The sequence below is a fragment of the Anser cygnoides genome, chromosome 24, assembly GCF_040182565.1.
Source record: "Anser cygnoides isolate HZ-2024a breed goose chromosome 24, Taihu_goose_T2T_genome, whole genome shotgun sequence".
Lineage (NCBI taxonomy): Eukaryota > Metazoa > Chordata > Aves > Anseriformes > Anatidae > Anser > Anser cygnoides.
The window spans coordinates 1,942,576-1,965,038 of record NC_089896.1 but is presented as its reverse complement, the minus strand read 5'-3'; the positions used below and the strand labels follow the sequence as shown (position 1 = coordinate 1,965,038).

The 22,463-nt window shown below is 52.8% G+C and overlaps 1 protein-coding gene across 10 annotated transcripts in view; it reads right to left on the bottom strand.

Moving 5' to 3' along the window:
* Positions 1-13,456, bottom strand: part of PUM1 (pumilio RNA binding family member 1) — a 71,807-nt gene extending 58,351 nt beyond the window's left edge. For 8 of the 10 annotated variants that reach the window (XM_048073075.2, XM_048073078.2, XM_048073077.2 and 5 more), the window contains exons 1-2: positions 13,303-13,456; positions 10,305-10,678 (exon numbers count right to left, since the gene is read on the bottom strand). In XM_048073075.2, the coding sequence (XP_047929032.2) occupies positions 10,305-10,667 (363 nt within the window). In that variant the 5' untranslated portion in view covers positions 10,668-10,678; positions 13,303-13,456. The remainder of the gene's footprint in view (positions 1-10,304; positions 10,679-13,302) is intronic. The other 2 variants (XM_048073084.2, XM_048073083.2) reach the window with 2 other exon arrangements.
* Between the last annotated feature and the right edge of the window lie 9,007 nt (positions 13,457-22,463).

Sequence of the window (22,463 nt, the reverse complement as noted above, 5' to 3'; positions counted from 1 at the left end):
GGGAATCGCACAAGGAGAGGTCAGGCGTCTGCCACAGCCGCCTCGTAAGGGATCCTACACATCCGGCCTCTGCTCCAGGCCAGCAGCACCCCACGGCAGCCTCGCCCCGGCGCTGTGCTTCTGCAGAGTGAAACAACGCGCCCGTCCTTACCAGCCCCACGGAACAGACCTCTTGACCCTCTGAGGAGTGCTTACACTCTCTGGTAACACAGAAAACCAGCAAGCTCACTTCTGAAGCCTGCTTAACACCACTCAGGCTGTCTGTCAGTGCTGCTCCTTGAATGAGAGCTACAAAGCAACTTCACTGCACGGGAGCGCTCCTCACCTTCACGCTGCGCTGCGTGCACGCTCAGGAATTATGTAAATCTCAAACTTAATGAGTATCTCATTCAAGGAGAGTGATTTCCATGCACACCGATATACAAAAGTGTGTCACTGGAGCACGTTCCTGCTCAGAGCTGCTTCCCTGATGCCCGCTTCCTCATGTGCCCCGGACCGTGTGCCCCAACGAGGAGCTGCAGCAAACCCCGGGGCTGCTTTGCCCCAGCCTCTTCAAAGCCTCTTAATCCATTTTCACCTTTGCTCTGAAAAAAAAATGAAGCAGGGGACAGCTGTATTGCTCAGCACACGGTCACTCCAGGTCACACCTCCAATTCTTGTTTTCAGTCTCCTGAATCAAAGCCCCTTGGCCTCAGGCACGCGAGGCCGCGGAGGAACCCGGGCCCTTCCAAGTTTGCAGAGCGCTGACGCCCACCGCCTGCTTTGGAGATGACGAGACAAAGCAGAACGCTTTCTACTCTTAGCCACCGCAGATTTCAGCAACGCAAACCAGTTTATCTCTAGGTCAATGGCCACTTGCAAACCTCAGCCTCCTACGCAGCGGCAGAGCCTCCCAGCAGCCCCGCGCCAAACGCACACCGTGGGTTTCCCTCCCCTCGGGCGGCGCGCAGCTCATCCTGCCAGGGAGCCAGCTCCCACAGGGCAATCGCTTCTTTTTTCCCCCCTCTAAATCAGATCAGAGGGCCTCATCACTGCAAAACTGAATGACAGCAACTCAGAAACAAATGTTTCCCCACTCCCAAAGCTTCCCGGACACCGGTCCCTGCCCGTACCTGGAGCACTTCTCCACGGCGTGGATGCAGCAGGAAGCGGGGCGGCAGCGAACCAGCAGCTGTAGCCTGCTATTTGGTGCCAGACCTGCCCCACACACACCCGGGCAAAGCACTTTTCCCTGTCCCCAAGCCCCCCAAACACAGCATCACGGCTCTGGCACAAAGCAGTGCTGGGGAGCTGTGACCCCAGGAGCAGGGTCCATGGGTTCCCTGCGGAACCATCGTCCCCAGCAAGATGGGTGCAAACCCACCCGAAAGCCAAGCGACTGTCGGGCACGCTGCACTGGCGGCACTTAAACCTCCTGTTAAATTTAACCCAGCAAACAACAAGGCCCACAGGGCTAAATGGCACCTGTCAAAAGGAATTCTGCAGTCAGTTACATTAACAGGAACCGGGGCCCTGAACCGTCCTCACGATTACTAAACAGGGACTTGAAGGACCTACCACATTAACATGAGAGCAGCAGTATATTTACCTTCTGTATCTCCAGTGCCAGGAGAAATGGCACTGCAGCTTCTAGAAACGTACTCCAGAAATGTATTTTTCCCCCAGAAGCGATAGCTACCAGCAAAGTAGCTGAATTGTAAATTTAAGTAAACATCAGTGTCAATAATCCGAGTTAACACCGTACCTTACATTAAACAAATACGGGTGCTACAGATTCCTCATATGACCTTTACATACAAATTCAAAAGGTAACGCTGCGCCACGTTCCATGATCCGCAGGTAGCTCAGGGGATCGCACGCGGGCCTTAGATACTAAGGAATCCTCATTTATATAGAGCTTATATTCACCAGGACAGACACGCTGCAGAACTAACAAAAGCTAAATTTCATCCTTAATCACAATGGAGAGTCACAGGATTTCTTCTTCCTCTCCTCATGCAAGGAACATTTCCCAATAAGAGGGACAGGAGGTCAAATTAAACAAAAAAAAGAAACATAGTGCAAAAAAAAAAAAAGTTCTTTGGTGGAAAAGAAGCTTTCTCTCTGAAAACTACCCAGTTACTGCCAACGATCCATAAATAAATAAAAATCATCTCTAAGAGCATAGCATGAAGCTTGAGGGATTGATTTTTTTTTTTTTTAACGTAGTACGATGTTAAACAGATCGAATGTCTGCATTTATTAGCAGTACCAGTGATTGAGGAAGATTTAAACTATCTATTCCTATTAAGCCAATTGCGTTAAATTGTGTAACCAAAGCGAAGCAGAAGGCTGCTTCTGCAAGCCTCAACTCCAGTTTCTCCACCTCCCCTCTCCCTGAAGCTGCTCGCTCTGCGGCCTCATCTCAGAGGCTTCCTTTCTCCTTCCCCAGCACTTCGCTAAGCCAGGCTCCTCTACTCCTCCTCGCCTCTCCCCCAGGTTACGGCGCCTATTCCCCCAGGGACCAGCAGGCAGAGCACCCGGGCCGCCACCTGCCAAACCCTCGCGAGGGCAGGACCGGGCTGCGTTGGAGCACGCCAGTGGCCGCTCTCAGAACATCTTTGATGTGCATTAATTACAGGGCCCACTGCTGCCCGCAGCCCTGCCAGCCCAGCAAACTCCGGGGCATCCCGCAGACACTACCCTAAGCTCCGAGCGCTTCGCCCAGAGCCCCTTATCTCCCGTCCTGGGGAACAGCACGGGCAGGGGCAGGCCCCTAGGACCACAAATCCACGGGAAGTGCTCGCCCTTCGGTCTTTGCTGTTGTGCTCTCGGCGAGCCTGCAGGAAGCCCTCCGAAAATTTTATTTTAAGCTCTGCCCAGTGCTGATGGGACCGACCTCCTCTCTGCCCTGAGACCGTTTGTTTTGCTCTTCCACTCCCGCAGAGTAACACAGGAAATCACCTCACTGCTATACTTGTCAGGATAGATAAAAACGTTGTGATTTCTCTGCTCTTAACACAAACAGCGTTTGTGTGTTTGTTTCCGTGAGCAGACAAGAAGTGACAATCCAAGCTCTCAGGCTGCACAGGTACCTGACAGGTGCTCACACAAACAACCTCAAGAGTGTGATTATTTCTTGGATATTCATTTATTTTTAACTCATGTGCAAGTGCGAAAAGGCAAGTGTCCTGCAAAGTTTCCATTCATTAGGCTCCCACAATTTAAGTCTCGCTCAATTTGTAATGAGGGGAAAAATACTTTTATTTTCTGGTGAAACATTTCTCGAGAAAGTAAACATTACTCCGAGAATGCCAGGATCACGGCAGTAAGGACAAGAAACAAAAATAGTCAAACAGCTGCCTGATTAAAACATTCTTCGAATGGAGAGAGGGAAGGGAAAAAAAAAATAACTTCAAGTGGTTTAACAGCCTAATACTTTGTAGCACCTGATTTATATACTTACAAGGTGCTAAAGACTTTTAAATTAACTATCACCAAGGGTTTACAAATTTCAGATGGAAACAAATGTCTCTTGCTCAGCTGTGGGAGACTGCCTGCATTTGTCTTGTTTGAACAGCTCTTGTAGCACGTTATTTAAAAAAATAAATCTGCTTTGCATGCATGCACACTATATATAGTGCCTAGGAAAAAAAAGTATTTACCAGCTGACAATAAGAAAAGCACCACACACTTTCAACAACAGGCTTTCCACTAACAGCTAGATCCAGGGTTAAAATTTGTTGTTCCACCAACTGATTACAGCACTATTTTTAGTCCTCTCCTATAACAATAGTCAGTAAAGAAAGAACGTGAAGTCACAAGTATTAGACAGGATTAGGTGGTTTAACTACTATTTTTGTAGTAAAGGGTTCATCGTTCGAATTGCTACTACCATTAGCACTCGAAGCAAAAACCTATTGAAATTACAGATTGGCTGATGCTTTGCGTGGCATGTAGCCAAGACGATTAATGATTCAGGGTACAGAAATAATCGCCAGAAAGGCAGCCTTTCAGAATGGCGCAGCTCAGTTAGCTAATTATGTTTTTCTCCACATTTTATTCACTGAGGGAAGCACTTCATTAACGTGGAATTTAGGTTACCCTCTGATGTCTTGGGCACGTATTGTTGGGGCGCAGATCTCCAAAATACTAGATTACAGAAGGAGCGACCTTAATTTTGCCCCGCTGGAGCTGGCAGTACCTGGGGACGTGCACTCAGATCAGGGTTTTTGTGCAAGCACTCAGGGCCCCGCTGGGGGCTGCCTCGTCCGACCCCTGGGGGGCTCTTCCTTTCGCTCTCACCTTCTGAGGTTTAAGCTCAGAGGGGGGTGAGGTGTAAACGAGGGACCCAGCAAGGTCTCAGTCCGGTGCCAAGCTCAGTGCCGCTGTCAGAAACGGACTCAAGTGGCTCCTTGCCACACTGACTGCTTGCAGCAGAGCCAGGGAGTGATTTGGGGGGTTAAAACCAGTCGAGTTTTACCCCGCTACAGAATCAGGGGCTGAAGCAGAGCTTCAGTACAAGACAATAACAAAGGCAGATGCTCCCAATAAAAACAACTGCCCTAGAACAAAAGTTGCCCTTAACAAAGGAAGAGGAGTAACACAATATCTTTGAGCAGATCACTCGATGAGAGGGAGTGCAGCATCACATGATATCCGCAAACAAAGGCAAGTTTGTTCTTTACGGACCTGCAAGAACATCATTCGGAGGAGACAGCCTTAAAATCCTCTCACCGTTCACCTAGACACAAACCTGCACCAGTTTTCAGAAGCATCACTGCGTTCAGGGCTCTGGAACAGCTTTGTCAAGGAGATTTCTGATCAGCGGTCAAACTTCTTTGTGCACATTTACCACTAAGGCCCTACTGTGGATGGATTATACGGCTTCCATCTTATGTGAAGTTTCTCTTCTGTAACAGGCACCCATTTACAAAAATGCTGCGAGTATCACAACCTGTTCTGCAGAAGCCCAGACAGGTCACACCAACCCAAACCGCAAGACAGCGGGTAAGTGGAAACCAAAGTTGGATAGAGGGGAGGAAGAAAACAAGCAGAAACTGTACTCCAACAAAGCTCTATTCAAAGCACGCTTGGGCACCATGAAATACCTGGAGTCTTATTGAAGCATTGAAATCTGCGAGTTCAATAGTGTGAAAATATTTTGCTCTTCCTGAGCTAGCGCCGCAGCACGGAAGCGGCCACAAAGCCAACACGCTGCTGAGAAAAGCCCAGGCCAGCCGCCGGGCTGCTCACACGAGCACGGCTAAGGCCAGGCATCTGGCAACTGCCTGGCAGGGACAGCAAGACCCCCAGCTTCGGAGGGAACGAACTCTTAAAATGACTTCCTGAAAACGTCAGGGTTGTTTCCCACTCCCGTCTCCCCCACAAGAAAAGGATTTCCCAGCGCCCAGCTACAAACACCGATCCAGGCCAGCTGCTCACTCCCCCCACCCCAGCAGGGGTTTCCAAAGGGCAGGGTAACGCAGAAAACTCAATTAAATGCTCTGAATCCCCTCCCCCAAGACACCCCTCTCCTTCACTAGAGAGAAACACATCAGCCAAACATTTCAGTTAGGAGGGCGCTGGTCTGCACTACCTGGTATGAAAGCAGCATGGTCACCCCAGCGTTCATGTAAGAGAGGCCCCAACTAGTTCACTGTGATACCTGGAACTACCACATCCAAATTCAGCAGCCCTAATGAAACGTAGGTGAGAAAAGGTTCAAGAACAGAGCCGTGCATTGTACCACACGCCGTGTGTGACGGAGGACTCTCTGGGTGCCTTCACCTCTCGCACACCCCGTTAGCCAAATTATGCAGACCCCAAGGGTACCTTCCATGGACAGATGAAGGAATCCGGTCACTTAAATGGGATTCACTTTGGAGCAATGCTGTGGCTCCCATGGCTTCCACGATCATCGTAGAGGGCCCTGCCACTGCTTCAAGACATCTCCCGGTAACGGTGCCGGCCAGCAGGCACCACAGCGCTCAGTGCCATCACACCCAGACGTTTGTGCAGCACCACGCACCACAGTTTGCATAGCTGTGCTCTACGAGGGCAGCTGCCAGAATCACCTTCTGTCTCCGCTCGAATGCAACTTCTCAGTTCAGAAGCTGCAGCCACGCTGCCAGAGGGCAAATCCGAGCAGAAAGCCCCGTTCCAGCCGTGTTGCTCTCACTATTCTTCACCAACTGCATGTGAAAAATTCCCCGCATTCAAGAAGATGATCCCTGCAGAGTTCTATTGTCTCAAATTATTAATTAAACATGCTCTCAAAGAAAGTTAATCCCTCAAATCATTTGCTTTTACTAAGCAACTCCCATATTACGCTAACTGCAATTCAGACAGTCTAAGTATATCCATTTACTGCGATTCAGGAGGGACCACCACCAGAGAAACTCTCGCTTTGCTCCAGTTCAAGAACATGCACGCACGCAAACAAGCCACAGGAGACCCCATCCATGAAAACCCACCCAATTTCCCTAAAAGCCTGCTCGGTGTTGATAACTTCTCCCAGCTGAGCGTCTCGACTGTCTTCTCATTTCCCTCAGGAGCAGAATGTGGCTGGCTGGATTTTTAACGAGACAGGCAACTTCCACAAGCAAGTCGAACCCAACCTGGGCCCTCAGTGGTCAGGAACCATCCCGTACCTCTTCACCTACCCATGCAAAGGGAAGTTCAGGTCCCCGACTATTTTCTGCAGGACAAACAGCATAAAAACACCCTAGTCCATGTAGCCAAGCAGTCTGCCCACACAGCCTGAAGAGTCGTGAAGCGCTGCAGATGAACTACAGCCTCGGCATGAGTCTCAGAATTACTGGCAGACACTGACGCTCGGCCTCATCTGGCTGCTTCTGGGGGGAAAAAAGTACGTCCTGCAGCCAGGACCCGGCTGCCAGAAGGGTCCGCCATGTAACACTTTGACAATTTAAATGCCTGTAGCTGCAGAAAGCTGGACGTTTGTTCAGGAGTTCAGACACTCAAGTCTAGGAGAAGTCTAATTTCAACATCACCTCTTTGTTCTTGCCGAGGCTGAAGGACCTATAGTTATTCTATAGATCTATAGCTATATAGACAGTGGCCACGTCTTTATTAGCTTAGTATGCAAAGTGAAAGAAGTATCTTCAATTCCTAAATTTTGTACTACCATATAACATTTTTCCTTTTGTGGAGGAGAAAGGAAAAATGCAAAGGGAAGAGAACTCTTTTTAGATAAAATATAAGAAGAAATGGAACTTCCCTCCTGTTCACAACAAGAGGACATTACCTACTTCCTAGGGAGCAGAAAAAACACTTTCTTCAGTCATCACTGTTAAAGACATTCACAGCTCAATTCTCAGAGCTGCTCGTCAAAGTACAAACAGATGAGAGAAACAGCCAGCACAATAAAAAATGGAAAGCAAAGATAGTGTAAATAACTTCTGACTCATAGCACTCACAACCATTTAATAACACATGATGAAATACTATCATTTTGTAAAACCACTGGAGTATTATCACCAACAGACAGGGACAGATGCTTGTCTCCACACATAAAGAAGAAAACTGGGATTCGACAATTAAAAAAAATCCCTCTACCTTTAATTACGAGGTCCTAAGCTCTAGGCAAACATTAACCTGCATTACCCTATAATTAGTTTTTCTGACTTTCCATTATCTTTTAGCTACTGATTTTCTTAACCAGTCTTCGAGGCAACGAGAAGGGCTACAGTTGCAGTATGTTTGGAAGTTTAAAATCAAGCGTCCAGTAACACAAGCGTATCCCGATCTCCAAGAAATCAGGACCCAGCAGACCTCCAGAAGGATGCCCCACCTCTCTGCACGTCCCACCACTTCCTTCCACTTCTTCTGTTCTTGCAGGACAAATTCAATTCTACCCTGGTTAAGCCCAAATTGAATTAAACCAGTTTGTATGCATAAGACTAGTTCTCGCTCCAAGGAACTTATAATTTAAGAAACAGATGCAGAGGTGGCCAAAAAGTCAAAAGGAATGGCAGCATTAGGATTACATGTATCCCGCGTTCTGTTTCCCATGAGTAAAACCCTGAGGCAACGAGAACTGCGGAAAAAAAGGCACTCGAGAAAGGCTGAAGCGAGAAATAGTATACTTAAAAAGACCAATCACTGGTGTATACAGCCTAAGACACCAGAGCAAAGGGTTACTGCCCCATCTCAGAGCTAACTTCGAAGAAGTTAAACACAAAGATTGGTTTAAGGATGGATACTGAATGCAAAACACCAGGACTGAAGAGCAAATACATTACAGCTGGCAGAGAAACCCCCGGGAAACAGGACAGATATGGTTCCATCTTAACTACGTTAGGGTGAGTAGTGCTTAGGCATCAGGTCACAGAACGCGTGGAAAAGAAACCAAAGAAAGCACCACACACAGCATCTGGGGCTTAATCCTGCAGGTGTATTCCACCCATACAGTCTTCTCAGAACTGTTCTGCCTTCAAAGATTACGTGCATGGTTTTTTAAAGTTCCTTCAAACTAGTACATGCTGTTTTTTTCCCCACTAAGTGCCCCAAGTAGTTGTATCACTTGGTTCAAGAACCTTCTGAATAAAACCAAGCTGAGGAAAAGCAGCTCATCAGCTGACATGAGGGCAAGGCTCTGTAACAGGTAGGATCCTTTCGGGGAGGGTTTTTAAGTCTTCTGACTATTAAAGAATGCAGTAAAAAGAGTTCAAATGCCAGCGCAATTTGTAATGCCTGCGAGGTCCACCCCACCTCACCCCCTCCACCTCCCACGAGTCGTCTTTGCTTTTAGTGGTTTTCAGAGAAAGGAAGATGAAAAGTTTGAGTTGAAGGAAAGCAGAATTAAGAATTTTATGACACATCTTTCAGTTTATAAAGTTATCTTTACACAAATAACCAAACAACAGCAGCTCCTGCCTAAACATCTCCACATCAGACCACAAGACAATTTTTACTTAAAAACCTACGAGTTAAAACCACCGAGGAAGAATTTTTGCTTATTGCTTCTTTTGCTGCTTAAAGCACATTCAAATCTCCTCCATCTATGTCTCTGGAAACAAGCTGTACATTTAGTGCCTGAAAGCTTAGATAGTTAACAGATAAAATTACATCTCATTTCAACAGTTATCTCCTGTAAAAGGACAACTTAACTAAACACTGTGCTTCCACAGAAGGGAATAACTACAATATTCTTCCAGCTGCTTATTTCAGACGGCAGCATTTTATATGGGTTTTCTTACAAAAGAAATTCACAGGGCACTTGGGTTTTCTTCTCTATTGATGTACACACTGACTTCAGTGAGGTTGCAAAATTCCCTGCAATGTTTGCTTTTAAATGGTCTGGATGACAACACATCCCCCGGGGAGGCACAGCAGAGGAACAAGGGCTTGATCATTCTCACTTTAAAAATTAGAGGCAGGAGATATTAATAAAGGTTGCAAAAGCTTTGCGTCTGCTGCTCTGAATGGATTTGTGGGAATCATACATTTTAAAAAATGTGCTTACACCTCGGCTCTGCTCTCATGCCACCCTTAGCAGAGGAAGCACGTCTCCTCAGCTCACTGCTGTACTTGACGAGTTACTTACAGGTCACAGTCGGCAAGCCAGAGTGACTCACGCGCTCATTTAAGTCACAGCACATCTGACAATGCAACTACCGAGAAGACTTCTAGTAAACACTACTACTAAGGCATGTTTTGGCCCACCACCCTTTCAGAAACGTTAAGCCCCTGAGTTAGCCGGGTCTGTACAAGTGCTGTTGTTTCACGATGTTCTTAGCACTGTTCTCTTCTCAGCTCAGCTGAGCGCATTGGTAGCACCTTCCCCCTCCCAATTAGAGCACAAAAAAACAACCCAGAACAAACAAGCAAGAAAACCAGACAAGCACACACCGCGAGCAACTTCCAGAACTGTGTTTTTCGATATTGGGAATGGTAAAAGCTCAACCTACATGCATTGGCAGTTTTGTAATAGCATTACATAAGAATTATTTAACTACAGCAACAGATCTGAGAAGCAGCAGCAGTCGCTGCTAAACTGGTTCACACATACACACACAGAAACAAGAAAAAAATCAATACAGAGAATGATAAATTTTGCAAACATGCATTTGACTGTCAGAGAGAGGATTGGGATTTCAACACCGTCTAGAGCAGAAACAGTTTATAGCTAGCAAGGCACTGCAATCCTGAAAAGAGAAAACAAGAAGTAGGGCTGTTGTAATTCCAACCACACACACAAAAAAAAAAAACTTAAGCTTTTTTAAAAAGTCATTAAAAGCATCTATCACAAGCCCGGTGCGTTCACGTGCTCGGTTTGGAAACATTTAACTTTTTTTTACCTGATGTTCTGCATGAATGTTATCCCCAGTAGGCCAGCGATGTTTGCTGTTATTATAGCCGCCTCCGCCACTTCCTCCTCCCCCAAGCTGCTCACCATGCTGCCTCTGAAAGAAGTAATCCACCATAGCGTCGTCCTGGGAGCGGCCCGCGACTCCTATGGATCCGGGAACAGGACTGGAGTGCGTCCCCGCCGCAAGTGCCTGATTTGCAGCTGGCTGCGGCTGAGCCTGGGACCCTGCTCCAGATGTCAGTACAACAGGCATGTTGGGATTAGCTGTATCTTGAGCGTGCTGTTTCAGGTGGGGGCTGAACGAGTCCTGCCAGAGCACTGCTTTTCTCTTCAACACGCACGCAACGCTCATTCCACCAACACCTACGGGGGTAAGGGGAGGGAGGCGAAGACAGAGAGAAAGGGAGAAGGGAAAGGGAACATTAAATCCTCGCAGCTTCGGCTTCGTACGGTCAGCAACACAGCCCTCTTGGACCTGAGGGGAATCGCCACGAGGCCACGTCCGGCTCCTTCCGACACAGTTAGTTGCTCTGTTAGCAACTCAAACGCCAGGTAACACCACGCAGCAGCCAGAACTCCCACATCTTGCGCTCTCAGGTGTTGTCAGCGCGTGTGAGACTCATGTAAGGTGCCCATTATGCTGAAACCAGCACGTCGCCTTATGCGACGGACAAAACACCGACTAAAGCGCTGCCACAGAAAACTAGGCAGAAAAAAAATCCCCGAGAACACCGCGCCACGCAAACTGCACCGCCAGTGCCTGCCGTACTTGTTTACACCTCGCAAATTACAAGGCAGATCCTCAATCAAGGCACGAGTGCCACCGTAGCACCACGCGCTCATTCAGCCACACAAAGTATCCTGGCAAGTTTTTTTTTTTTTTTTTTTTTTAAATGCAAACTTAAAATTCTGGATTTCTGCTTATGTGCTTAACGAGGCCCCAAACGCTCCGGGTGCTGCCCTGCTACCTCGGCCGTTTAATCTGCACGCAGCTCGTTAGGAACTGCGCTGCTATAAAAATCACATCGGTTGAGCCTCCAGACGATCTCAGACAAGATCCGGTAAAGGTACTACGAATTTCTGCACAGGCAACTCCTACTCCAAGCAGCTTCCTCTTTCGTCGAATATAGACGAGGCAGCTCTAAACACGAGAGAAAACTTGGCAAAGGAGACATTTTGAAAGGGAGCAAAGGGGAAAGGAGCATTCTGGGTAGTTCAAGTTTAGTTCCAAGACGTGTTTTTATAGAAATGCCATGTTAAATGTAGCAGACAGCTGAATACTGTCATTCAAAGCGCACAGAGCATCAGAAACATGTTCAGTCACCTACACAACGCACATTCATTAGCTACCCAGCAGCTACAAGACCTAGTGCTGCAAAGAGCTAATGGCTACCAGGACCCTTTTCACTTCCAAACTCTTAACAAAAATATGCAATAAACCTCTCCTGCATAAACAGCTCCCCGTGAAAAGTTACACATCTACAAACAAAGGCAGAACAGTTGGAGATTGAGAGAACGCGGCTACAAAGCACTTGAAGCAGACAGCTTTCCTTTTCCCTAGGAAAAAAACATAGTATGTAAATAAGCTGCTCTGTGTTATCATTACAAGGCAAATAGTTTAGATTATGAGACTCTCCACAAGCAACAGAACTCCGCAGACATCACTAAGCAAGTTTTTAAGCGCGAGCAGCGACGTCTCCTCGCCAGGCAGCTCTGAGCCGCAGCGAGCCCAGCTTTGTGCTCAGACCCCGTCGCTCCTCCAAAAACTCCAGGCAACGTTAAAAAAATCACGTCGGCACCCGACGCACACTTCAGGAAGTTAAATCACGGGCTAGGTGAGAGGGTTTCAGGGTTTTTTGGGGTTGTTTTTTTTTTTTGGAAAGTTAGGCTGGAAATGAAAGCTGCCTACCCATTGTTTGAGAGCTGTGTGGCCTACAAGAACTTTTAACGTTAAAGCTTGTGTTTTCCGTAAGACCTAGGGAGACCCAGCAGGAAGTGGGTAAATCGATAGCCAGCCGAACTGCTTCGGCCACCATTAAAACATCGTAAGATAAATTCTACCCCTTACCCCACCTCCCTCACTCTTAATAAAGGAAATTCCTTACTCATGATCTGTCTAATAAAATCTCTGCTCAGAACAAAGTTATTAAACACTGACCAAAAGAAAAAACAACAACAAAAAAAACAACAACAAAAACGCACCGAAACAGAACAAAAAAAAATAAAACAACAAACCAAGTATTTCTCCCGATGGGGCGAAAAACAAGAATCTCCTGTTAAAAATCGCAAGCGTGTAATTAAAAATGGCCCAACACTGTGATTAGGAGAAAGCGAGAAAAACAAGCAGGGGACAAAAAAGAAAAAAAAGCACCGAAAAAAACACACACACACCCCCCCCAGGGTCACCCAGCACATCCAAAAAGTATTGTCTGGATTTTCGCTCCCTCCCCTTCGTCCCCGCTGCCTGTTAGGCCCCCCCAGTGCCCCCCAATTCCTTCCAGTTCCCCCCCAAACCTCCCCAATTTCCCCCCAAACCCTTCCCACTTCCTTCCAACCCCCCCCCAAGCTCCCCATTTCCCCCCCAATCCCCCCAATTTCCCCCCAATTCCCCCTTAACTCCCCCCCCCAACCCTCCCCCCCAGCTCCTCCCCAGCCAACAAAGCGGGGCCGCGGCCCCCCCCGGGAGGGACGAGGCCCCCCAAAACAATGCCCCCCCCCCTCAAAACAACGCCCCCCAAAACCACAACGCCCCCCAAAACGACGCCCCCCACCCCGACGGGGGCCGCTCCCCGCTAACAAAAGGGGCCCGGCCCCGACTCCCGGCCAAGGCGCCGAGCGGCAGAGCCGGGCAGGGCGCCCCGCCGCCACCGCTCGCCTTCGGGGCGGCCTGGCGCCGCTCCGCCCGGCCCCCCCGCCAATATGGCCCCACCGGCGGCTCCGCTGGGGTTCGCGGCGCGCCGCGGGCCCGCTCCGGTGCCGGTACTCACGGGCGGAGCGGTAGGATGAAGATGGATCTCGGCCCCCCCCAGGCCGCTCGCCGCCTGCCTCTCCCCCGGCCTTTCACTCCGACAACATGGCGGCCCACTGGGGACGGGCGGCGCGCTGCATGCCGGGAAGGCGAGGCCGGCCCCGGCTGAGGGGCCGCGGCCCGGGGACGGATCCGCGCCGCCCGGCGACGGCGACCGGGCCGCGGGGATGGCGACCAAGGCCCGGGGATGGCGACCGTGGGCCTAGGGGTGGCGGCCAGGGACCGGGGACGGTCCCGCACAGCCTGGGGAAGGCGGCCGGCCCCGCACGGCGCCGCCGCGTCCCGGTTGTTGGAGCTCCCTGCGCTGGGCCCTCGCCACCCGCTGCTCCCCAACGCCATTTTCCACGTTTTTTCCCCCAAAATGTGCGCGCTGTCCACTAAACACCTTCACGATCACCACCTACCTAGAAATATGGGGTAGCCCGGTCCCTGAGTGACGACCCACAGTGGGTCCCAAGCACCGGCTGCGTGCTCTGGGCCCACCGGATGGGAGAGGCAGCGTGTGGGGGCACCCTCCCGCACCCCCGCTTCATCCCCACATATTTATTAAAATATACACACCTTTCACTGGCATATCAGCAGGCCGTCCCACACAGAAGTGCTACAGCGCATGACAGATGCCTCGGTGCGATACACTGGGGTATCTGTTCCTACCCCGGAATGGACGCCGTGCTGAAGTGTCTGGCATTTCCCAGCAAAGCCCCAGTTTGAGAGACTTCAGTGTTTTCTCAATTTTACCACCAGTCCCCAGCCCCCCGCACGCTTGGTTCCAAGCTTCTCATTCAAGCACCAACAGCAAAGGAGGCCCCAGCCCTGGGTGGGGGCTACTGGGGGCACAGCGGTGTTGGATTGGAGCTAGCTCAGGTGTTACCACCACTGGTGCAATTCCTTGCTAGGTATAATCATTCATTATTTCTATTACAAGTACGGTCATGACAACAATTGCTACTGTAAGAATATTATGTCCTTTGCTTTCGGTGAAACTGATCAGTAAAATCAAGTGTGTGCAGAGTTTGGTTCGGGACGGCAAGGTGGTCACAGGAGCCAGATCTCTCCAGTTCCCAGCTGGGTACTTTAATCATTAAACTTTGCCTTTTCCCAGGTTTGGGCAGCACAAGGAGTCCTCAGCTCTCCTTCCCTGGCAGCGTGGCGCTGAACTCTGCGTTACTGACACAAACTCTTGTTTATTCACAGGACTGCCACAGGACTATGCTTTTCACACCCGCTGCCCTTCTGTGCTCCCTGCCAGGAGCCCCTCAGACCCCCCCGAGCCCCTCCGTGGGCCCGTGCTCCACCGTGGAAATGCCTGCGGGCAGCTGCAGCCCCCGTCCCCAGCTCTGTGAGCTGGGCTCACCCTGCCCAAACAACAAACATCGGCTTTGTGCCGGGCCTGCCCTCACAGAGCCGGAGGGCATGCAGCCCCAGACTGGAGGTGCATTAAACAGACGAGCAGGTGCACCAGAGGCACGCTTTCTTGTTCTGTGCATTCACAAGCCCAGCCCTAAAAGCCAGGCACAGCTTTTGGATGTTTTCCCTTTGTTCCCCTCTCTCCCCTTCTCTAATCTGCAGACTACGCGCCCCGGCATGCATCGCTGCCTCCCCAGCCAGGCTTGCAGTCTGGGCATTAAAACAAAGCGCAGCACCCTGGGACCAGTAGTTTCTGCCAGAACACGTCCATGTTAAAGGGGCAGCTCATTTGAAACCTCCCAGTATTACTTCCGACCCCCGTCCCCGATTTTGGCTTTCCCCTCGTACGTTTTGGGGCAGTTTGCCACCTGCACCTGATGCTTCAAAAGGATCATTTCCATCCCTCCTCGCCGGGCAAGCAAACCACGCCGGCGGCAGGAGGAAGCTGCCGGCGCGGGGAAGCGGCACGGGGCATGCCGCCACATGCACAAAGTAAGCAAACAAACAGCAGCACATCGCAGCCGCTGCGGCTCTCAGAGGGCTCTGTCAGGCAACCGCGTCCTTCAAGCTGCAGGCGTCTCGGCTGGGGATTTCGCGTCCCCAAAGTGCGAGCTTTTGGGGGTCGAAGCAAGGGGGGGTGGTTTCGGGTACAAGAAGTTAGTTTGAGCCCCGTTTATCACGACTGGCGCCGGATCCAGCTGCGATCTGGCTGCGTAGCTCGTATCCATTTCCTCACCGAATGGCTGCCGGGGTGACGGGCATCCAGCCCTCTGCTGCCACGCTGCCTCTGCCAGCCGTGCACGCTGTGCAGCCGCCAGGCAGGGCTCGCGGGGGTACGAGGCCTGATCCCGGCCACCCCAAAACCCCGGGGAAATGTGGCTGCAGCCTGGGAGCTCTGAGTACCCCAGGCCGGGTGCGATTGGCGACTTTTGGGATAAAAAGAGCTGTTAGAAAAGGTTTTCACTGCAGATGCTGTTTCTAAAGCCGAGCCTTGTACACCCTCCCAAAGCATTCTCCTGCTGGTGCTGGTGTGGGTTATTCAACCTAAAGCAGGGCAAAATCCTGCTGTAATAGATTCAGCCCAGCTTTGCTGGGTTCAGCCCCATTTACCGCAGGAGCACATTGCCCGTACAGGTGTGTAACGTGCAGCACCGATCCGGCTGCTCTGCTGACACGAAGCCCTGACGGGCCCTGAGCACCCTAAGAACTGCTGCCAGCGTGGATCCTGCGCAACAAGTTCACGAGGCCGGGCCACCCCGAGGCTCTCTGAGCCCTTCACCAGAATAGGAACATCAGCAGGTTCTTCTGGCAAGCGTTCCTAATGAAGACACAGCTAATTCTGCAAAGCTGCACTGTCCTGCTGCAGGAAAACCACATCAGTGGTGTAGTCAGCCCGTCAGAAGCACCGCTGTGCAGTGACCCCATACTGATTCTCCAGCTTCCAGCTGGTAGAGCCCTAAACCCAATTCTGCCGTGTCCTGGTGCCCGGTGCAACATCCCCAAATGACACCGGTGTGAGCAAGCCCAACCCCATGGCGTAGCGGAGCCCCACGGGAGATACCGACAGTAAAATCTTGCCGTCTTGGCACCAGGGGAAATAAATCTGGCCACACACCCTTCTCCTTTGGCACCCCTGCAAAGCGTGGTTGAACTTTTGTAACAAGCCCTGCGCGTCACTGATATGTTGCGATCCATCAGCGCTGACTGCCGGGTCACAAACATTTGGGCTGGGAAGCAGCCAGAGCCAGGGCAGGAGGTGTTTCACACGCTGTTGAGGCATCCTCACCGCAGAGTCTGGGGAAGGGGGGCTGGTGGGGCCGTACCCGCTGCTGCTGGCCAGTTTTGGGGCACAAAACGTACAAACCGGCCACCACCTCGCTGGTGTGGCCGCGTGGCCCGGGGCTATCGTGCTGCCGGTGGTGCAGGGGCCCGCGAGCACCCAGTGCGGGTCGGAGATAACAGCCGCGCCGCAGCGGGTTTGCAGCACACACCCAGGCTGCAGCAAGTGGCTTGCTGACACTCGGAACGGGGTTTGTGTTAATTACACCTGGGATAATGACATTTATGCCCGTATAATGAGAGGGGGAGGGAAGGAGTCCGTCTGTGGGTGAAGGATTAGTGGTTGAAACCCAGTTATGTCAGCAGGTGGGTTATGCAGGTTGGGAAGAAAAGCATAGGGAAGTGGCACATGGGAGAACACTGGGCTCAAAGCCTGGGTCTGAGCCTCTCCTCCAGCACCTCCCTCCTTCCAGCAGCCCCTTCTCCCTCCCACCCTCAGCCGCTGGGAAGTTCCCCACGTCCCCTGGGGATGTGCCCAGGCTCTGGGGCTGCAGCAGCAGGAAGCACCGGGGACCACCTCGTCTCCTCCTGCCCCTGTGCTCCCTTCTGCTGCTGGAAGTGCGGTTATTATTTTTATTGTCTGTCGTGTGCTGGAGCGCGGGGATGGCAGAACAGCAGCAAAGACTTCCAGGAATGAAGTGGGGACAGGGAAAAGGACAGGGTTCCTGCAGGCCATGAGGCCTGGCAGATGGATGAGCCACGAGCCACCAGTCCTGTGGGGGACCAGGGCCACCCCTCGTGCTGTGCTCACCTTCTCCAGGGAGCAGCAGTTTGAGGGTGCCTTGGGCGTGGAGACAAAGGGAAAATGTGATCCTTTTATCATGGCAATAAATGGATCCTTGGGTTTACTCACTTCCTCCAAACTGAGGGCCTGTTCCCCTCCCGGGATGTGATCAAAGGCTGGAGCAGCATTTCTCTGCAGAGAAAGAGAGAGACGACCGCTGAGCTTACCACCCGGGCTCTCTCACAGTCCCTGCTGGAGGGGCTGGCAGCCCTCTGCTTCGGGATAAGGCTGCCGGGGTGGATGTCTGACCTGGTGTCCTCAGCCAGATCTCGCCCTGCAGCCTCAGAGCTTGGAGCACCAGCAATAAGAAGCACAGAGCCCCGACCTCTGGGTGCGGGGCTGGGAGCTGGCCTGGACAGCAGCGGCGTGGGCCTGGGGCTTTGGGGACGGGGCTGCCCATGGCCAGGCTGCCCCTGCCCTGCGGCACGGTGCTGTGCCCTGCCTTCATTTCCATCCTGCCCAAAGTCGCTTTCTTGTCTTCACGTGCGTCCCTTCCCTGCCGAACAGCAGAAATGACTTTAGGCTCCTTGGGAAGCACCTCGGGACTGGGGCGCTTGGTGGATCCAAACCTTCCTCTTGGTCCTCTTGGACCTTCCTCAGCAATAGGCAGGTGGAAACCAGCTCAGGGGAGACGCTGCGGTCCCACAACGTGTGTGAAGTGACGGTAAGCCTTCTGCTCAGGGTGCAGATAGTGCTAGGCAATAACGACCCATTCCTTATCGGCATTGCCCCACGGCTTGGGCCTGGGAGGTGGAAAGGGTCCTCCCTTCTTTGCGCCCCACTGGACCATCACGGACAGCCCCAGCACCACGTCCTGGCTCACCACGCCACCTGGCATCAGCCACCCTGGGCTTCGTCCCTGGGCTAAGGAGAGAAGGCAGCCCCCAGGAGGTGCCTGCTGCCGCCCGGACCCCTGAATCGCTCCCTACAAGTTCCGTTCTCCCTCCGTGGGCTACGGGAGGGGCTTCGTGCACCCTCCATCCAACACCCAGCTGATGCGTCCAAATCCGGATCCCCCACATGTGCTCTGCCCAAATCTGTTCCTGGTGGTGAGACGCCACAAAGCTTATCTTTGAGCGAGAATTACAGTCCCAGAGCAAACAAACCCAGCACCGCTGTGATTCCCAGTCCCGGGAGCAGAGCTTCCCATAGCTCGGGTGGGAAACGCGTGCACGGGACAGGGAATTTGGATGGAAAAGAAAAGGGACGGAGTGACACCGTAAATCACGGGTGAGCAGGAGCCATAACTTCCTCAGTGTCCCCAGGCAGATCAGGCCCTGCGCAGCCTTGGAGGAAGGGCAAGTGAGCGCTTTCATTTCGAGGCCAAAAGTGCACTTTTTTTGTCTCTGAAATTAACAGAAAAATTAGAGGAAAGAGCATTTCTCCCTGCCGCAAAATTCTTCTGTGGGGCAGCAATGTTTAGTTAGCCACCATAAATAAATAAAGAAATAAATCATCTACTGAAATACTGTTTTTTTGTTGTTGTTGTTCGGTTGTTTTTCGTTTGGTTGGTTTTTATTGTTTTTCCCTAAACATAGCCAAAACTTGCTGAGATCTTCACGCTTTCAAAATATGCTTGACCAAAAAGCTTTAGGAGCCAGTTACACCATCCAGCTTCATCAGTGGGACAGCACTTCCTCAAACCTGGCTGCCTTCGGCCAAAAAGCGGCAACCAGCCCCGCAGCTGGGCGGCTCTGCGACTTATTCCCGAAGGAGGGCCGCGTGCCAACACGTCGATCGCCCCATCAGCAACCTTGCAGAGACGGCCAGGGTCCTAAAACTGCGGCCAGGAGGAAAGTTCGGCTTCCTCGCAGGTAGCTGCGGGCGTCCCATAAAAGAGGCATTTCTCTGGGCTCGCAGCACGCCCCTTTCCAGGACGCCAACCACTTCATCTTCAAGAAGCGGCCGCCCGAGTTCCTGGAAACGCCGCTGTGCCAGTCCCGTCCTGCACGTGTGGGTACGGGGCATGCACGGAGCTGCTTTCGGGGCTGGACCTGTCATCGCTGGCAGACCTAGACGGGAAGCATCACGTCAGTTCTGCAGCATCTTTCCACCATCAGATAAAGCGCCGTTTTCACCGGCGCTTCTCGCCTACAGGTTTCCACGCTCTTGTTGAGAAACAGCGCAGACGTTTTCGGGAGTCAGCAGCCAAGTGTCTGAAAGCAGCTGGTGGAGCTTTGTGGCTCCTGAGAGCTGAAAGAAATGCTGGCTGCAGACCCACCTGACAACAGGCAAGGCAGAAAGTTTCGTTTTGGCTGAAAAAAAATGACTTTTTTTTTTTTTTTCCTTGCAAAAATACACCCCTGAAGATTGAAGGCTTTAAGCAACTCTTCCCAGCCTCGTGCCGTGCTCGGCCCAGCCCAGATCCCCCGGTCCTGGGCACAGCCCCAGCAGCCGAGCTCTGGGCAACGTCTCGAGGGTCTTCACCCCCAAACCCAGCTCTTTTCTCTCTCTGTGCAGCAGGGCAGCTGACGAAGCGGTGACACGCATCCCACGGTCAGAAAAAAACACCCACACCGTGCCAGAGCCTTCCTCCACCTCGCTAGGTCCAGGGATGGGAAGGATGAGAAGAGACGTATAGGACTTCTTCCCACTCCTGTGGGGTCAGGAAGAAGTTTTCCCCATGGACCAGGCAGTGAGAAGTGATTTTTTTGAGGTCGCTGGCCACTCGAGGCACACAGGACCAGGGGAAGGAGCCTGGGGTGCCCCTAGGACACCGCGCTGACCCAGTCCATGCAGGGGAAGGTGGAAATACCTGCAGAAAAGCAGCAGCAGAAACAACTGACAAAGGGTATAAACCAGGAAAAGGAAATTCTCGTTCCTTTTTAAAACCACGTGGGTTTTTCCGCTGGACCTGGCTGCTGAGCAGCATCACTGCAGCGAGGGGTGGGAGGGAGTCCGGGCTGCCCCATTTTGGTGTGCAGTGGTTTTGGGGTGCAGGGTGACCCCGGCTCAGCACCGCAGAGCCAGTGCCAAGGGACGGGGCCCCGCTCCACGTCCCCACCCTTCCGTCAGGCATCTCAGTGAGCTGCTGAACCGCCCGGAGCCCAGAGAGAACAGGAGCTCGGACGGATGCTGAGGATAACGAAACCGAACGTCTGGGATGTAAGCACCTGTTCCCTACAGAGAGCCATGTGCGCGGGCAGGACCACGCTTCCTGGGGACACCGGCGTGGTCCCAGGAGCAGGTGGGATCCCCAAAATCCCACTGCTCAGCAGGGCAGGGGGGGGTTCGGGTGGTGTCACCGTGCTCCCAGGCAGGCGATACCCAGCTGGGCAGAGGCTCCGCGGCTGCTCCCGGCCGGCTCGTGCCAAGCTGGAGCAGAGGTTTGTCCCTGCTCAGGGGCAGCGAGGTGGGGAAACGCTGCCGGGGGGGGTTCGTGTCCGCTGGGGGCAGGTCGCCCCCATATCCCATCACGGGTAGGAGCAGCACCACCTGCACGACGGGGGCAGCGAGGTTCCCCTTCTTGGGGGATCATCCCCCACGTGGTGGCTCATCCCGGTTTCTAATCGTCGGAGCTCTGAAGCAGGAGGCTGATTAAGCTTTCCAGATTGTTTGTTATCATTAAGCCCATCAACTCTGGATTTTTCTTGACAGGCAATTACATGACTAAGCCCTTTGGAAGCTCTCTGCCTTCTCAGCCGGAATTCACCGAGTCCCGTCGCCTGATTGCGCCTCGTGGGGAGCGATTTCCCTCCATCAGCTCCGCGCTTGCCATTTGCATTTCATCAGCTCTGCCTCGGTGCTGCGGGGTGCACGGGGGGGATGCTCCCACCTTGCTGTGGGGTGCACGGGGGGGATGCTCCCACCTTGCTGTGGGGTGCACGGGGAGGATGCTCCCACCTTCTCCTGCTTCCGTGGCATTTCCTTGGCTGAGCTGGGCTGGAGCAGGACCTCGCATTGACAGCGGCTGGTCCTTCCCCTGCAGACCCCAGCTATACATCGCCCCCCTGCCAGCATAAAGGCTGAGGCAGAGCTCAATTTGCTCCTGTCTCCGTCACCCCGGGGAGGTGACAAGGTGCAGCCACCAGCCCCTGGTGGCGGCCCCCCACGGCACAGCTGTCTGCCCTTTGCATTTTGTTTCCTGTTACGTTCCTGGTTAAGAAAAAAAAAGACAAAGTGAAGCCATTTAGATCATCGCCCCAGCTGCAGACCCGCCCGCTCAAATTTAGGAAATACCAGAATTAAATTTGCCTGCGCAACCTTAATTCGGCCCCCTCGGGCGCGTGCTTTGTGATCCAGCCTTTAATTACAGGTTCGCAGACGAGGTTTTTCCCACGGCGCCCGTGGCCCAGTTAGTGCCCGGGCTGGCTCTGCGAGGGGGGGACGTCTCCCTGGGACCCCCGCGTCCCCTCCTGCAGGAGCTGGGAGGATGGAAAGGCAGTGGCAATTCTTGAACTGCTCGCCTGCTTTTCTAGTCTTGTTTAACCCGAGCAATTTGGCTAAAACTCAGGGTGCTGGAGGGTTTGGATGTGAAGAAGCGCCGCAGCGGAGCCGGGTGTGTTTGGTGCACAGGGATCTGGCTCCCGCGGGGCTGGCGCAGGCAGGGGCTCCTCGCTGCACCTCCGGACCCCGCTGCAGCTCCAAACCCCGCTGCAGCCAGCACCCCCAAGACCCCCCCACCGCCTTCCCGGCGCGTGGGGCTGCCTGGCTGCCTCCTCCCTTGGCTCCTGGCGCAGAGGCAGAGCCATGTGCACAGCGGTGCTGCTCAGCACCCCTCCGCCCACGCGCACCTTTGATTTGGGTGCCCGTACGTGCCTGGGCGCTGGGTGGAGGCCGCTTTTATTCCGCCTTCCTGCTTGCAGCTGAGAACCGAGTGGCTCTTGCACCTCTGCCTACTGCCGGCTCCCCTGGGAGCGTGCAGGGCTGGCACCGTCCTTGCCACCAGGGGAACCCGGCTGCCCTCAGCACCCAGCCGAGGTTCCTAACGCAGCGCGGGGCGAATCCAGGCTTCAGGGCGGCAGCGTCCTCGTCCTCGGGGTGCCCGCCTGCGGACCAGGAGACTGTGTTGTTTGAGCAAAGCTTCGATGGGTGCTGGCAAGAGCTTTGCACGTGTGGAGGGGCAATGCACTGCAGAGACCCCAGAGACA